At 36.3% G+C, this 17,435-nt stretch overlaps 2 protein-coding genes and 1 long non-coding RNA gene across 4 annotated transcripts; all 3 read left to right on the top strand.

The window, feature by feature from the left end:
* Positions 1-1,097: 1,097 nt before the first annotated feature.
* Positions 1,098-1,916, top strand: LOC111990334 (uncharacterized). The gene has a single exon (XM_024022119.2). The coding sequence runs from the start codon at positions 1,098-1,100 to the stop codon at positions 1,914-1,916; it is 819 nt and encodes a 272-aa protein (XP_023877887.2).
* Positions 1,917-2,851: 935 nt separating this feature from the next.
* LOC111990333 (uncharacterized) lies at positions 2,852-4,304 on the top strand. The gene is made up of 3 exons (XM_024022118.1): positions 2,852-2,964; positions 3,026-3,275; positions 3,399-4,304. Exons 1-3 carry the CDS (start codon positions 2,852-2,854, stop codon positions 4,302-4,304), a joined length of 1,269 nt encoding a protein of 422 aa, XP_023877886.1.
* A 3,179-nt stretch (positions 4,305-7,483) lies between these two features.
* On the top strand, positions 7,484-9,416 carry LOC111990327 (uncharacterized). 2 transcript variants are annotated; one of them, XR_002880632.2, is made up of 3 exons: positions 7,505-8,070; positions 9,084-9,191; positions 9,312-9,416. It is a non-coding gene; the product is annotated as an uncharacterized LOC111990327 (long non-coding RNA). The 2 variants fall into 2 exon arrangements; XR_010632030.1 differs by having other exon boundaries at positions 7,484-8,070; positions 9,084-9,416.
* Positions 9,417-17,435: the final 8,019 nt, after the last annotated feature.

Below are 17,435 nucleotides of genomic sequence, written 5' to 3'. Positions count from 1 at the left end.
TGAAAGTGATGGACCACAAAAAGCCAGTAAACCAAATCTAAAGGGCTTTAAATTTGGAAAAAGAATTGGGAGATCTGGGGAAACATAATTAGAAAAAAAAATAAATAAAACATAAAACATGAACTTGTGATGAACTAATAATGATATATTAGTATTGTCCCTAGAATAACAAACATAAAGAATGTCATAAAGAATTTTGTCAACGGATGCCCTTGATATATCAATGTTATCACTAGAATAACAAACGTAATTAGAATTCATAAAGAATTTTTGTTAACGGATGCCCTAATGATATATCAATGTTGTCACTAGAATAACAAACGTAATTAGAATTCATAAAAGATTTTGTTAATGGATACCTTAGGAGTATTTGGTTTAGGAAATGCTTTTAGAAACTTTTTATAGGGAAAAAAAAAGGTAAATTTCTCATAAAAGTAGTTTAATTTTTTTTAAAATAATTAATTAATAAAAGTGGTTTAATTTTTTTTAAAAATAATTAATTAAAAAATGTTTTATATTACTCGTAAAAATGGTATAATTTTTTTTTAAAATACTTAATTAAAAAAAGGGTTCTAAGGACATCCTTAACCGTACCATTTCATAAATTGTGGGCACATTCAATCCACAAATCTTCAAAACAGGAGAATGATATTGAAATTCTAACATTCAGGCTTAAAACAACAACAGCTAGTTAATTATAAGAGTCCCGTGACCGTGATGTTTTCTGTCTCATCCCAATTCCTAACCCTAAGCACTTATTACCTTCAATCAGAAGTTCACATGGGTGTCTCCCAAAAAGCCAATGTAATAAGTAACATAACTTTCACAAAAAAAAGACCGGTTTTGAAAGCTACATTGGAGATCCAGTTTTTATGAAAAAGGACTTGCTCTTTATAAATCATAAAGAAAAGAATCAACCATTTTTGTGTAAAATAAAAAAAGAGTCGCATGGACAGTGACATCATTGACCTAGTCTCAACTCCCAAGGGCCTTGCCCTTATTTATTTCCACCAAAGAGTTCCTCGGCCTTGGCTTGGCTCGTTCGTAAGGCAAAAGAAATTAATATAGGTCCCTAGATTCAGAAATCTTTTCTCTCAATGGTAGGCGTTTCTCTTGTAAGGTCTAGAGAGGAAGATGAGGAGCTTCAAAGAAGCACAAAGAAAGTTAAGGAAGGCCATCGTGGGAAATCTGTGCAGGATCCACATGGTCTTAGCACTGGAGGAGGGAGTTTTTCGTACAAAGAAACACTGGTAGGTGAGCTGCCTGGTGCTTTTGAACAAGCTTTTGACTTCAATCATGAGATGGACTTTGATGTCATATCTGATGACGAGTATGAGAACCTACCACCAGGGGAAGTCGCTGTCAAGCTCTCCGGGGAAAGGAAAAATAAAATCCGAGCATCATGGTCTAGAGGGGTTGTTAAAGTTTTTGGTAAATCGGTGGGTTTTCATTTCTTACTCTCAAAACTGATTAGCATGTGGAAACCTTCAGGGAAGATGGACTGTATAGATCTTGGATATGGTTTTTTCCTTATTAAATTCTCCGTCAATGAGGACCATGCTAGAGTCTTTAAGGGTGGTCCTTGGTTTATGGGAGGTCACTACCTATCCATCAGAGAATGGGAACCAAATTTTAGGCCAGAGAATGCAAATCTCTCTTCTGTTGTTGTGTGGGTTCATTTGCCAGGCTTGCCCATTGGGTACTATGAGTTATCAATCTTAAAGGATATTGGGAAAGCGATTGGACCAATCTTCCGCATTGACACACACACTGCTTTGGAGACCAGAGGTCATTTTGCGCGGCTTTGTGTGCAAGTAAATTTTGATGAACCGATTGTTAAGCTTATTAAGGTTAGTGGTATTGATCAACCTGTGCAGTATGAAGGCATCAATTCTCTTTGTTTTTCTTGTGGTTGAGTTGGGCACAAGGCAGAAGGTTGTCCTTACACAACAAGAATTTCGAAGAAACCTGCCATGGCTATGAACAGCAATGAAAGTCAGACGTGCCAGGTAACACGGGAAAAAGAAGAAACTAAACCAAGTGCTTTTGGGCCTTGGGTGTTGGTTGCACGAAAAAGGAAACAGAATAGGCACGCGGTGAAAATAAACCAAATTGAAGCTAATTTGGGACTGCCTTCCCAAAGCCCAACAAAGCCCAATAGGGCTTTGAGCCCATCAGCCGAGTAGTGCACGCTGAGAGTGTCCCATTTGCTGAGCTTTCACGCAACAACGACGTGACTAGTGGGAGTGCGATTTGTGCAGATCGCAATATCAAAATACCTATGGGGTTTGTATCAAAGTCTTCGCACACTTTCTCTAAGGAGTTGAAACCGAGGTATATGCCTAAAGGAAAAAAAGGTATGGTTCAAACTAGGAAAAGTGTGACTAGAAAGGAAAACTCGCCGAAGTGAAAGCTCAACAAAAATATGGAATCAGAAATCACAAAACAGAAGAGTGATCGAGGTAGTTTCAGTTTCAACGGAGTGAGTGTGGAGATGAAAGAATTCAAAGCTGGAGGTTCGGCTGAGCTCGGAGGTGCTTATCTTAATCCTAGTCCTCATCAATCGAGTGCCGATTCAGAGAAGGGGGCAGCGTTGGAAGAAGTGGTTATGATTGTGGACTCTGGGCATGACTTTAAGGCTAACGACATCAATAACATGGTTGACACGACTCAGGAGGTGGACAAACCACCACTCTTGGAAATTTCAACAAACAAGCACGAGGAGGGCTTCAATCAACACTCATCTTTGGATAGTGCGATCCGAAATATTTCTAAAGAAAACTTGAAGTGAATTGACCCCAAGATTCGTTCTAAGAATACAGGTAGAGATGGTGAGGTTTTGCTTTCCAATATGTGTGATGCTGTGGATCCTGGGAATTCTTCCAAACATCATGGTGTTGATCTAACCCAGTCAGATTGGGATATGAAGGTGGACAAAGGAGGTGATGTGTCTAATCATCCCCTGTAATTTTTCCTTTTGTTCTTTATTTAGATTAATTATGAATATGCTTATTCGGAATTGTAGGGGTGCTAACAAACCCAACTTCTCTAATAATGTTAGTGATATGATTCGTAGGCATTGTCCTGCTATTATGATCATTAGTGAAACTAAACTATATGGTATAAGAGCTCAAAACATTATAGACAGGCTTCCTTTTGATGGAGCAATTGTAACTAATTCTTTTGGGCGATCTGGTGGATTGTGGCTTCTCTGGGATTCTGACCAAGTGGAAGTATCTGAGTTGTCGTCTACTGAGCAAGAGATTCGTGCACTGGTTTCATCTACAGCAAATCCCCCCTGGCTGCTCTCTGCCGTTTACGCCAGTCCTAGATTGGCTGAGCGAAGACTGCTTTGGGAGAATTTAGAAAATGTGGCTGGCCTCCATTCTCTGCCTTAGGTCATTGCAGGCGACTTCAACGAGGTTCTAATGAGTGGAGATAAATCTGGAGGAAATGTTGTCAGTATAAGCAGAGCGCTTCGATTCCAGGATTGCTTGAATATGTGTAATATGATTGATATGGGTTTTGCGGGACCTTGTTTCACCTGGTCTAATCACAAACCATTGACTCAGCTTGTCCAAGAACGAATAGACAGAGTCTTTGTTAATCCTGTTTGGAATAACCTTCACCCTGAAGCGGCTGTTCTTCATTTGGAGAAAACCCACTCTGACCACTGCCCAATTAAGTTGTTGTTTAATAGGCTCCGAGACAACCGTGCCTCTAGGCCTTTTAGATTTCAACCCATATGGCTCTCTCACCCTTCCTTCCAGGGTGTTGTCTGCGATGCTTGGAGCAGCCTTCCAACCCTGCAACAGGCAGTTGAGTCCTTCTCTGAGAAAGCTAGGATTTGGAATAGATCTCATTTTGGCAATCTGTTTCAGAGAAAGAATAGAGTGCTTGCTAGGCTAAAGGGCATCCAAGAAAGTCTGACAGCTAGTCCGAGTACTCATCTTATCAACTTAGAGAAGATGTTAAGAGGTGAATTTGCAGAGGTTGCCAAGCTTGAAGAAGAATTTTGGGCGATGAAATCCCGGATCCTCTGGCTTGTGGAGAAGGACAGAAATACTTCTTTTTATCACATTGCAGCTTTGGTTCGTAGGAGAAGAAATCGCATTGTGTGTTTGAAAGACAGGATGGGGAATTGGATTAATGGGGACAGAGAAATCTCAGAATTCATTCGTGAGGACTTCTCTGACCTCTTCACTTCTGGTGTTACTGTTTCCTCCTTGGCTGAATGGCACCCACCCTGCTGGCACATCTGTATTAAAGAGGCATATATCACAAATATCGACAGACGGTTATAGATGCTGAAATTAAAGCTAGTCTGTGGGCGCTTAAACCTTTTAAAGCGCTGGCCCGGATGGTCTTCACACGGGTTTTTTCTAATGATTTTGGCTTCTAGTTGGAGAATCGGTTAAAAAAGAAATCAAGCTTATCTTCATGAAAAGGGCTATTCCTGAGTATCTTAACAAGACCCTCATCACCCTTATCCCTAAAAAAAGGAACCCGGAGACTTTGAATAACTATCGTCCCATTAGTCTTTGTAACACCATTTACAAGATGGTGACCAAGATCATTATAGCTCGGATTAGACCCTTGCTGCCAGATTTAATATCTCCTCTTCAGTCGGCTTTTGTTCCGGGGAGGCAAGGGGTGGATAATGCGATTTTAGTCCAAGAGTTGATTCACTCCATGGAAAGGAAAAAAGGTTGAGGTGGTGTAATGGCAATAAGTCTAGATTTAGAGAAAGCTTACGACTGATTGGAGTGGAGTTTCATTAGGGATACTCTACACCTCTACAAATTCCCAAGCCGCCTTGTTTCCTTGATTATGAGCAGCGTATCTTCGTCATCTATTTCTATCCTTGTCAATGGGGGAGCTTTAGAGCCTTTCTACCCTACTCGAGGAATCCGACCAGGAGACCCCCTATCCCCGTATCTCTTTATCTTATGCATGGAAGTCCTTAGGGCCCTTATAGAGGAGAAATGTAGAGCTAAGCTCTAGAATACTGTCAAAGCTTCTTAGGGTGGTCCGGATTTCTCGCATGTCTTCTTTGCGGATGATCTCATGCTTTTTGCCAAAGCTAATAGGAAGAATTGCATGGCTATTAGGGAGGTGCTTGACTCTTTTTGTGAGCTATCGGGTCAGAAAATCAGAATGAAAAATCCCGGGTCTATTTTTCTCAGAATGTTGATCCTGATAAGAGATTTGAGTTGTGTGAGATCTTGGGTTTCCGCTCCATTCCTACTCTTGGGAAATACTTGGGTTTTCCCATAAAGCATTCGGGTACTCCTTAGGATTTTGGGCATATTTTGGACTGTATTAAGAGCAAATTGACTGGTTGGAAAGCAAATCTTTTATCTTTTGTTGGCAGAGTTATCCTAACTCAATCAGTGACTTCGACAATACCTAACTACTCTATGCAATGTGTGGCTCTCCCCTCCAAAGTTCTCCAAGGAATTGACAGGCTTAGCCTTAACTTCCTATGGGGTTCTTCGGATAACAAGAGAAAGCTCCACCTTATTAGTTGGGAGAAGATTGCTAAGTCTAAGGAAGAAGGGGGTCTTGGAATTCATGCGGCAAAACCGAAAAAACACGGCCCTTTTAACTAAGCTAAACTAGAGGTTTAATGCTGAAAAATCGTCCCTTTGGGTCAGAGTCCTCTCCAAGAAATATCACAAGTAGAGATGGGTTTTTAGAACCTAAGCTAGACCTTCCTTGTGTTCTCTAAACTGGACAGCGCTTAAGAAAGGAAAGGAGATTTTTAACAAAGGCTCTAAATGGGTTCCTGGAAGAGACAGTAGCTTGTCCCTTTGGTTCGAAAAATGGACGGACAAAGGTAATCTCTAAGGCCTTATCTCGGGCCCTCTAAATAAGGATGAGGAGAACATAAAGCTTAAAGATGTTGTTAGGTATGTTGGCTGGAATTTGGAGCATATATCCTTCTCTTTCCCGATTGCCATTCTTTTGGAGATGAAGGCAACTCCCCTCTCCTTCTCTTGCCAAGGAGAGGATAGACTTATCTGGCACTATTCTTCAAATGGTGAGTTCAAACTGAAAGAAGCGTATCAGTTGGCAATTAATAAGGAGGAGGTTTGGAATAGTAATCATGCCTCAGGTGCTTGGGTGTAGAAAATCTTAGCCCTTCCAAAAGTCAAGCTTTTCCTTTGGCAATGTTGTCATCATAGTATTGTTGTGAAAACAATTCTTAATAAGAGGGGTTGGGAATTCCTCTGGATTGCCCTGTTTGTAACACTTAGGCAGAAACTATTGTTCATGCCTTAAGAGATTGCCCCAAAGCCAAGTGTTTTTGGAATTCTTTGCTACCTCCCTTTTCTCCGAATATCTTTTATGGAATACCTCTTGTTGAGTGGCTGAAAATCAACTGTAGAAGCTCCCAGATTAGCTCTATTTCTGAGATGGAGTGGGGTACAATTTTTCCTATGGCTATGTGGATCCTTTGGCTTCAACGAAATAGAATTGTTTTTGGAAATACAGGGCTACAAAGATGCCTTTTGGACGAAACTTTGGCTAGGGCAGCAGAGGTAGCCTATTTGGTTAGTAATGGGAAGCAAACCACAATTAGAAACAAAATCCAGGTGAGATGGCTGAATCCCCCGAATAATTGGTTCAAGTTAAATTCTGATGGCTTGGCAAGGGGAAATCCAGGTTTGGCTGGCGGTGGAGGGCTTATCCATAATGAGAAAGGTGAGTGGGTGAAAGGGTATGCCTGAGCCATTGGTATCACGACTAGTGTTCTTGCGTAGCTTTGGGCTTTACGAGATGGTATCCGTCTTTGCATTGCTCTCAAGCTTCTAGCTGTGGAGATAGAGTTAGATGCCCAGGTGGTAATTGACTTAGTGAGGAAAGAGTCCAACAATCTGAATAGCTTTGATGTGCTTGTGGCTGATTGCAAAGAGGGGCTGAAGAAGATTTCGAATGTTAGACTTTTGCACTGCTTTAGAGAAACTAATAAGTGTGCAGACAACTTAGCTAGACGAGATGCTCTGTTGAACCAAGTTTTTACTGTTTTTATTCACCTTCCTTCAGAGGTAGGTGTGCTAATCAGATTAGATGCCAGGGGCACTTTTGTATGACCAGTTTGTAACCTCCTCTAGTTTGATTAATGCATTTCCGTTTTACCAAAAAAAAAAAAAATTTATTGTTCAGATACAAAACAATAAGCAATTTATAGGGGTATCTACACGGAGAGTGCTACCATACCTTGAGCTTTCCTGCGTAAAGGTTTTTCTCCCTGCCCGGAGTTATCAAGAGGCTTTAGTGGGAAACCAACGGGCAAAATTTGTGTTTGAAAAGATAGGTGATTTGATGTTTCTGCACCTGTCTTTATCTTGGGTCTCAGGCTAGTTTTAGTAGCCCTGAAATATCTCAAGACCCTTTTTTTTTTAACTCTGGTACCTTTCTTCATTATTTTAATAAAAGGACTACTTGCTCTTTATAAATCATAAAGAAAAAAATCAACTATTTTCGTGTAAAAGGGGAAAAGACTGGCATGGACGGTAATATACTGACGGATTATCCCGTGCAATACCCTAATCCCGTGCAATACTAGGGTATTGCACGGAGTAGAATAGCTTTAATATCAGCGGGGTAAATTCAATGCTCAAAATATTGACATGTTATCTCTCCAAGCTGGCAATCCGCGTGCCCATCTATTTCTCTCCTCTTTTCAGTTTACCCAAATGATCTCAGAAAACTCTCTCTCCTCTCTTATTTTTCTCTCATTCTCTCACTTCCACCAGGGGTTTTTCTCTCTCTACCTTCCTCTCCCTGACGCTCCTCTCAACCCAACTGTGCCTCCAGCACAGCCATTGCTCCGCCTCGCCAGTTTTGACAGGAGCGGGCTTGGTCTGTTGGATTACCCTGAAACCCACAAATCTCTCTACCGCCCACACTATTCTCTGAAACCCACACTATGCTCTGAAATCTTCTAAAAGCAGTAGATGGTGTCAATCAACTGCTTGTTGTTTGTCTCGTTGAAGTCCGACTATTCTTGGAGTGGTTCTTGAGCACGCTACTCCGGCTATTCCAGCCAACTATTTCCCTAAGGTAGTTATTCTGAAATTCATTGTCAAAGAATCTATTTAGTGGCTTTGTGCGTGTGTTTTTAGTAGTGGGAAATGTAATGGTTGCAGAATTATGCTTAGTGTTAGTTCTAAGTTTGGAATTTTTTGAGTTTTAATTAAAATTCAGTTTTTATATTGCCTGCATTTTTTGTCTATTGTATCAAAATGCTTAAATCCTTGTAATTTGTATTCAAAGGGTTATTATTAGGTTCCTAATGATGAAAGTTAAAACCTTTGAACAAAAACCCAGTTAAATCCTTATAATTTGTTTCACACTTTCTCTTTGAACAAAAACCCAGTTGGAGTTTTGTAGTTTCAAACCGCCAGATCTGTCTCTACAGTGCTAGTTACGTGTAGTTCTTGTTTTCTCTATGCTTTTCACTCCAATGGGTGTTCTGGGTTTTGCTAAAGATAAGATTTTTTTTTTAATCTGTTTTTATTTGGGCTTTTCTAGTTGGGTTTTTAAACTAGGAAAGCTATGAATTTTCTCTGTTAAGTGCTTCACATTTGGTTCTGGGTGCTTCTGAAAAGACTTTTAGCTGGTGTAACTTTGGAATATGTATGATTCATGTTTGATCTCATGTTTTTGTGTAGCTTCAGATGTTATGGTTAGTTCTTTTATTTTGTGTTGGTGATTTTACCACTCTTTTCTTCATTCTTGTTTTGGCCTTTTTTGGTGGTTTACAATTTATATCTCTGGAAATGTGTAGCTCAATGTTTGTCCTTTACAGCCCCAATGGCTTCGAACTTCATTTGTTTTTTTGCTTTTCTTGTTGGGTTGTTTCCTTTTTCTTTTTTTTGTTAATAAAAAAGAAAACTTGCAGTTTCTGGGAATGTGCTAATTTATCTTTGTTTTGTGTTCCCCTAAGCTTTTCTGCTGGACTAGTGGGTTAATCTTTGCTGTGCTTTGTTTTGGTAACATTTTTATCTATTTTGCTTGGGGTTTTTGACTATGTTTTTCCTTATGTTTTTGTTTGTCTTAAAAAAAAATTGCAGTAAAATGGGGTTAATCTCCAGAAAGATTTTCCCAGCATGTGGGAGCATGTGTGTTTGTTGTCCTGCTTTGAGATCAAGCTCTTTGCAGAGATCTTTCCTAAGTCTCTTGTGAGTATCTTTTTCTGATCTGTTGCTTAAATGTGTTAATTTTTTAGTATTCTTATGGTTTAATTTCTGATAGTGTAATATAAGCCTATAAGGTGGTGTATGTTGTGGTTGAGCTTACAGACATCCAAGGTAGCTAAGCCTTGATTAAGATTAAATCTAACTAGTGGGGGGGTGTCAATGGTGGATCTGAAGTCAACATTTCTGAAGGTATACTTGGTTCTGAAATTAGAGCTCCTTGATGACTCTGCTTTTGAGTGGACAGATGATTCTTGTCAATGGGTCGAGCTGGTTCATTTCCTTTCCATCTCATATTCCTATATTGTTTCTCATTTGCTTTCTCATCATTCAAGCTCTTCTTTTTGCTCTTTCATATTTGATAACTCTCTGCATCTCATATTCCTCCGATCTTATCTATTGCTCACACCCACACACTAGTTCAGTTGGCTGAGAATGTATGGACTCTCTGATATGAATTTATTTTACTCTTTTATGCATGTCACAACTCTCTGATCGGAGATGATCTCTCTTTGATTCTACTCTAAGACTAAAATACATTAATCACTATCCCAATGCATTGACCAAAAATAATCTAAAATTCTAAACAAAGATGTGACAGGTTTTCACTCTTATTAAACGTTTAAGAGTGAAATACATGAATTTTTGCATGTTTTTGAGTTTTTATTACATTTCAAATACATAGAAAGGCTTCCTATCAAAATAATAATAATAATAATAGAAAGGCTTATAACTGTACATGTGTTCCTCTATTCAGTTATTAAAAATGGTGGAAAACACTCCCATAAAATCAGGCTTGCAATCATTGGTGGATTTCCGCATTGATCCTCTGTGTCTCCTTTGGTAGAAGCTGAAAAAATAGATAAACTAGAAGGCTGCTTTGTGAGTGTTTTATTTTTATTCGTATGTATTAATTTTTTACTTTTCTTCTATCTAATATAAAGTTATAATTTTTTTTTTCCCAAATGGTCAATTAATTCTTAAACTATGTCAATAAATCAATATTTGTTATTGAAAATTAAAATTTGGTTGCCTTTGTCTGACCAGTTGGTAAGATAATTGGTAAGATGTTCCTTGAACTAGGCAGATAATTGTTGAATACCACCAAAACAATCAATTTTAGGGGATTTAATGCACCATGTAAAATCTCATCTTTTTGGCATATTTGTATTTCATTTGGTGGCATTGTTGGTTATCGTGATAGTAATTTGGAGGTAAGAATTAATTGTAATATCCGTCACCTTAGACGGATGGTAGCTTCTTTAATAATGAAAATTATTTTCAAGAATGAGCCACTACTTTACTTTAGTGTTGATGCAAATAAACCTATTCTTTTCTTTGATCTATCTTAATCACTCTCAAATGTATTTTACAGATCAATTTTTTCATCTAGTTTTCTTCAACTCAGAAGATCGTATTAAATTTATTGATGTGTTAAGAGAATATAGTCATCAAATTGATACGATCAATTTCTCCGTCCAATGATTATATCTTCTTAAAATATTAATAAATTTGATACGATTTTCTAAGTTAAAGAACATTGGATTGAGAAATTGATATGTAGAATGCATTTGAGAGTGATTAAAATAGACCGGAGTGAAGAACAGATTTATTTGCATTGACACAAAAGCAGAGTAGTTGCTCATTCTTAGGAAGAATTTCATTATTAAAGAAGCTATCATCTGTCTAAGGTGACGGACATCACAATTAATTCCGACTTACAAATCACTATCATTATGACTAGAAACGCCATCAAATGGAATCCAGATGTGCCAAAAAGGTGAGATTCTAACATGGCGCATTAAATTCCTTATAAATTAATTGTTTTAGTGGTATCCAACAATTATCCGCCCTAGTTTAAGGAACATCTTACCAACTGTTTAGATGAAGCCAACCGGTTCTTCATTTTCAATAACAAATATTGATTCATCGACATAGTTTAAGAATTGGTCAAACATTTGAAAAAAAATAATTATAATTTTATATTAGATAGAAAAAAAAATTTTAATACATACAAAAATAATAATAAATAAAGATAAAAATAAAACACTCACAAAGTAGCTTTCTGGTTTATCTATTTCTTCAACTTCTACCAAAAGAGACATGGGAGGATCCATGCAAGTTATATTTGATTCTTCAACTCAATATGCCCCTATAAAGTTTCTAACTCGCATAGAAGGTTAATTCAGCTAATTCAAAGGACATAAACAGGGATATATTTTCTCGAACACAAAAAACTGATGGGACTCAAAATCGTTTCCACATGGTGGTAGGCAGCCTCCCACATATATCAAATGTCCACCAATATTTTCTTAAGAAACATGTATTAACATCTTTTAGTTTTATCCATTATTATATATGTTTGTCACTACTTAAATTTGATTTTTTGAATAATGGTATGGCATGTGTGCCAAAGTTCTTGATGCCTTAATAAGAACTTACCATGAAACTTGGCTTGAGCCGTTGAAGTTGAAGATAAAGATCATTATTTTATGAAGTATTTAACTGGGGTGCCCTTTGGATTTTTGCACCAATTGCACTAACGAGGTTAGAACTTTAACTTTGATTTATATATATATATATATATATATTTGTATTTTCAATACTAGTAATGAAATTTTTTTTATCACTTTGTATCTTTATCTCCGAAGTGTAAGTTTGTGATTCCTCTAATTATTCATCAATACACATTGTGTTAGCCTTTTGATAATTGAAATTATGATCATTTATAATTTTGTAGGTCATAACAAATTCAAGAAAAAAGAACGAGCTCCTCTCCAGAAAGAACAAGTTCTTTTTTTATTTCCTCTTTATTTATTTTTAATCGCTCTGTTGAGTGATTTACTTGTTTAGGTTACCTTGTTGGGAAGAAAAAAGAAAAAGAAAAAGAAAATAATTTTGAAGGAGTTAGCTAAAATTAAAATATGCCAGTTGTGGCTCTATTATTAATTTAAATTATTATAAACTGTTAATTTCACTAAATTAGCCTTATAAACTAGTGTTTCAACTTTTAATTACAAAAGGCAAAACTAATGAATTTTTTTTTTTATGCTTTTGATATGTGATACCAATAACATAGTTTGTAAGTTTTTTTTTAAAGGTAAAACTGGTGGTAGCTTTACCATTTTTAGCTAGTTAAATATAAATGCGCACGTCTAGTGTGGATATTAATTGATGAGTTTGATTACCGTGCCACAGTGCCGGGTACACTGTTGATATTGTATTTGTATATTTGATTATGTTCGTGCAATCCTAAGGATTTGTTGCTAAGCTAGCCTTTACAACATTCATTACTATTGATATCTCTTTGTACAGTGCAACCACGCTTATCTAGAAAATCTTTCCCATTACCCACTGACCAATTACGTACCTGCCTTGAACAACATGTTTATTCCTAAGACTTCACCAACTAGTTCGTTCATTAGATCAAGATTATAAGTACTCCAAAATTAACAGTGTCCCTTGTAAAGCTGAGATGTTGGATTTGTAATAGACATTAATGGTTTCATTAGATCCAATTTTCTATGCATGTATAAGTTTTTATTTTTTGGTTGAATCTATGCATGTATAAGTTGAAAATTGGCTTTGATATCCTAGAAATTGTAAATTGTACTATGGCTATGGCTCATTTGGGATACGAGTTTGGAAATAACAACATTATATTTAAAACGAAGTTTGGCTACAAACTTGAATATAATCTAAGGTTACAACTCTATTTAATATTTGTTTTATTAGATCTAAATTTGGATAAATTCATAATTAGATTACATTTTCTTTTTATATTATCTATGCTTGCAAGATCAAAGATTAATAATTATGTTATCAATTAAATATTTAAATTTGAAGTTTTTTAGTTTAAAATTATGTATAAAAAATAAGTTTATAGATTGAATATTAAATAACATCTGATTTACATGAAATTTGACACATGTAAAAATATAAAGACATGCAATTAATCCAAGGATTAGATTTTCAAAATATGTATTTATGTTAATTTTTTTAGTGGGCATAATAGCTTTAGACTACAATAAAGTTTGTAGCTAAATTTTCTCTTTATATTTATGTGTTCTCTTTATAACCTTGCTCAGAACAATTTGAAGTTCTTATAGTTTTTTCCTAAATTTCTCTAGTAGGTTAGTTTATTAATCATTTAGCTCTCTTGAATTCATTATCTTTTTTTTGTTCACATACTATTATGATATTAGGAATCACTTTTTTGTTTAATGTATTTATTACTATATTTAAATTTAAAAGCCTCTAGTGTACATTTTTATCTTTATTTTCAAGAAATTATTTGTTTATTGTGAACAATTTTATCTAATTATTGGTTCTTTCCTTTAGTCCAGGAAATAGATTAATAACCAAAAAAAAAAAAAAAAAAGAGAAGGCTATTAATATGTTATTTAGGAGACTTGGAACTATTTGAATTCTGGGATGTATGTCATTCCTATGGTATCTATGTTTTGTAATGATATGTTAACGTAAGAATGGATTTCTAATTTGGTATTGATATGTTATTACTTTTATTAGTATCTATGTTTCATCTTGATACATGAAAAAGGGAGTTTAATTTTGCATTGCACGATTGTTCTGTTCAAAACTGTGTCCTTTTTTTTACCTTTATTATTTAGGTGTTATCTATGCTTCCACGTAGTAGCTAGTAGCCACCCACCAGTTAAAATTAATTATTATTATTATTTTTTTGCATAATATATAATTTTAGTCAATCACATTATGTTTTACATTATTTTTTTTATCGAATTTTACTCAATTACGTTTTATATATATGGACAGTTTTTCTTTAAATTAGTTTTGAGAGAAATTGTTCAAAAAAAAAGGAGAATTCCATATAAGCTACTTTTTTTCATTTTTCAATTTTTCTTCTCAACCAAATAAATGAGAATTTCATTATTTGTGGTTGAAAACAAAAGCTCTTTTTTCCCAAACTTTTCCACAATTCCAACCAAATGAAGCATTTGTATTTGTTTATATATTTATAACTTGTCACACCCTCTTTTTAAAGCATGGAAAACAAGTCAATCAGTTTTAGTTTCACTGGGTTCAAATTGTATTTCTTGTTGGTTTTAATTTTGGAGATTTGGATTTTTATGGAATATGGAGGCCATAGGAGAGAGAGAGAAGAAGAGTTTTTTTTTTTTTTTAATTGGCTTCCATAGTATTAAACTATTAATACAATTTTGAAATAAAAAAGCTTTTGGCAAAGATGGATAAAATTATCCATCTTTGCAAAAAAGAGAGTTCTACTGACTTCAGAGAAAAGATGGTATTTATATGTGGCTAAAATTTGTCAATTTAGCCTGAAATGACAATGGTTTTTCACTATTTTTTTAAAACCCACTAAAACGATGCCATTTTGCCTTGTATCTAATTTTTTAAAAATCATAATATATATTAGGCTACGATATGCAAGTCGGTTTCAAATTCAATCTTCGATCACTTCACTGCACTGGCATTAGTGCACCCCAACTATGGTTCAGTTGCTGCGGCTTCGGTCGATTGCTTCTCACCTTTCCATAAAGTCAAAATGAATATTTTGTCTTCCTTAGTTATTTTGGTGTACCTATACATTGCTCTATTTTCCTCTCTTTTTATTCTTTGCCTTTCCGTTTATTCTCCAAACCTTTTATATCTCCAGATCTCCTCACCTCCTTCAATTAATGGAAAAATTATCTCTCTCTCTCTCTCTGAGGAAAAAAAAATCACGCCAAGCTTCTTCCTTTCTATTGAACTAGGCACAAAGGGTTAAAATTGCTTGAATGGTTTGAATGTAACCCATCTTAGCCCTACAAAAAATAAGACTATCGTTGGCAAAGAAAAGATGTGAAATCTGTGGATCATTTTTGCATAAGGAAAAGCCTTTTAAATCACCACAGTTGATAGCTTTTTGATGTAGTCCATTAAGTCCCTCAGAACATATCAAAAATAAATAGGGGGCAAAGGATCCCCTTGCCTGATTTCTCTGGTAGGTTGAATAAATTCTCGTGGTTCACCATTGACAAGTACGGAATATGATACTATGCTCATGCATTCCATGATCAAACCTATCTATCTTTCATGAAAACCCATTTTAGACACATCATTTTATACCCGGTTAATAAACTTTAGCTCTTAGTCTCAATAATGAGCTTTACATGTCTACAAAAGGTAATTGAAGTTATTTTGATAGTTTAGAAGGAATCACAACTCAAAAGTGCTCAAATCACTTTGAAAACAATGATGAAAAACGACCTTTGCTCACTGTTTTACCCATAACATTTGATCCACAAAGCATTTTTTAGTGAGGTTTGTTTCTTTAGAAAGTAGACATCCTAGGCTTTAATTTGAATACAAAATTTACCTAATTTGGACTTAAATTGAGTACGTCATCACTGTTTGAAATTGGGTCAACTAAGAAGTCGAAATTAGGGTTTTTGGAGAGCATGTGTATGCATGAATCATGCTTGCATATGCAGTGGTGACTCTACATGCAAGCTAGGGTGGTCATAGGACCACATTGACTTGCAAAAAAATATATATATACACTTACCAAAAAACTATTATATGCCAAACTAACTTATTGTGACCACCCTGATAAAGATTTTGAACACCCTCACTTGAGAATTACAAAAATTTGAGTTCAACAAAAATAAGAGTAGTGCTATTACATTCACAACATTTTCACAATAATTTTACAACAAATCTAATGTAGTAAGCTATTATTGATTCTAATTTGGGCCAAATACTAATATTATTTTTTTACCTACCAATAACAGCTTTTTGCATAAGATTTATTGTAAAAATGTTGTGGACATAGCGTTACTCCAAAATTAATTCTGCCGCCAAACATAATTCTTAATCCTTGTTTTTTTTAAAGCTTAAATAACAACAATAAATATTAGCTCAAATAATAACAAACATAAACCAAACAAAAACAAGACAAGACCAAACAGCAACAAGTGAAAAAATTATTCAACAAAAAGCCTATTATAAAACAAAAAGATAAAATTTGTAGCTCGTTTAATCTATTCAATAAAAATAATTTCTAATTTCATTTTTATTTAAAAATGGTACTTGTGGGGGAAAAGGGGGTCAGGCCTAAGTTAATGGGCCGAATGCCCACGAAAGAACTGTTTCACATCCGAAAAGAGGGATGCGGAGAAGACAAGGCCCAGAGTGGAGTGGAATCCTCTTGGTGAAGGATCATCTCTGTCCGAGGAGGATATCTCCAGTCCGAGGAGGACATCTCTTGTCCGAGGAGGATGTTTTGCTCTGATATGATATCGAAGCCTAATTGACTGTCCGAGGACTCCACCTGATCAAGATAAGCTCAAAGCATATTCAGGAACGATAAGGATGGAGAAATATTTGAGGGAAAGGCTGCTGCCACCGTATTCAATGCAATGCAACAGCTTTTCTGGCCGCATTTATGTGGAGAAGACCTCTGAACAGTGCATCCTAACCTACCGCCACTCACACAGAGATGAAAAGAAGTTGCCTGACGTGATAGGTACTTGAGCAAGTTCATGGATGGGGAGCACGTGGACGATGGAGATGAGGGTAAGAGTGACTATATAATAGAGGGGAGCACCTGTCAATAAGCCCCCGGAGGAAGGGAGAAAAAAAGGGAGAGAGAAGAAAAATAATAGAGCGTTTCAAACTATCAATGTATACAAACTGATCAATGCACAGTTGAGAGGGTTATGATCCATTGTTATTAACCCCTTGCTAATTCTAGTTCTTTGACCCACACTCTACAAATTAATTGTCTTTGGGTTTACGTAGAGAAACAGAACCCTACAATTGGCGCCGTCTGTGGGAAGAGCTTGAGCGTAAGGGAAGAGTAGCAGCGGTAGGTCATGGCTAGTCAAGGGCAACAACCGGCAGAATCTGGGGCCTCACAGCATATTGATCCTTTTCTTAATCTGGAGCGGAGGCAGGACCGTGAAGGTAGTGTGCATACTACACACACTGAACGAACCCAGCCTCGCGGTGGAAGTCACGTTCCTTATGCAGAGAAAAACACCATGCAAATAGAGATTGAAAGGTTGAAGAGGGAGTTACGCCATGATAAGAGGAAACACGCTGTACCACACCCTGATGACTACTTGGACGACGGGCAAGATATTACCTATGAGCAGAGCTCTCAAACTCCAATCAGCGAGACTTTCTCGTATGAAGCTGAGCACCCTCGTGAGAAGCGACCTCGAGGGTTACCATATGGAGGGGTGG

This window comes from Quercus suber, unplaced genomic scaffold (genome assembly GCF_002906115.3).
Source record: "Quercus suber isolate HL8 unplaced genomic scaffold, Cork oak 2.0 scaffold_259, whole genome shotgun sequence".
Lineage (NCBI taxonomy): Eukaryota > Viridiplantae > Streptophyta > Magnoliopsida > Fagales > Fagaceae > Quercus > Quercus suber.
This window is presented reverse-complemented; position numbering and strand designations above follow the sequence as displayed.

Excerpts from the sequence above, each read along its gene's own strand:
- LOC111990334 (XM_024022119.2), top strand. The coding sequence starts at position 1,098 with ATGGTAGGCGTTTCTCTTGTAAGGTCTAGAGAGGAAGATGAGGAGCTT.
- LOC111990333 (XM_024022118.1), top strand. The coding sequence starts at position 2,852 with ATGTGTGATGCTGTGGATCCTGGGAATTCTTCCAAACATCATGGTGTT. Across the intron at positions 2,965-3,025 it reads GATGTGTCTAATCATCCCCT|GGGTGCTAACAAACCCAACT; the intron begins GTAATTTTTCCT and ends TCGGAATTGTAG. Across the intron at positions 3,276-3,398 it reads AGCAAGAGATTCGTGCACTG|GTCATTGCAGGCGACTTCAA; the intron begins GTTTCATCTACA and ends TCTCTGCCTTAG.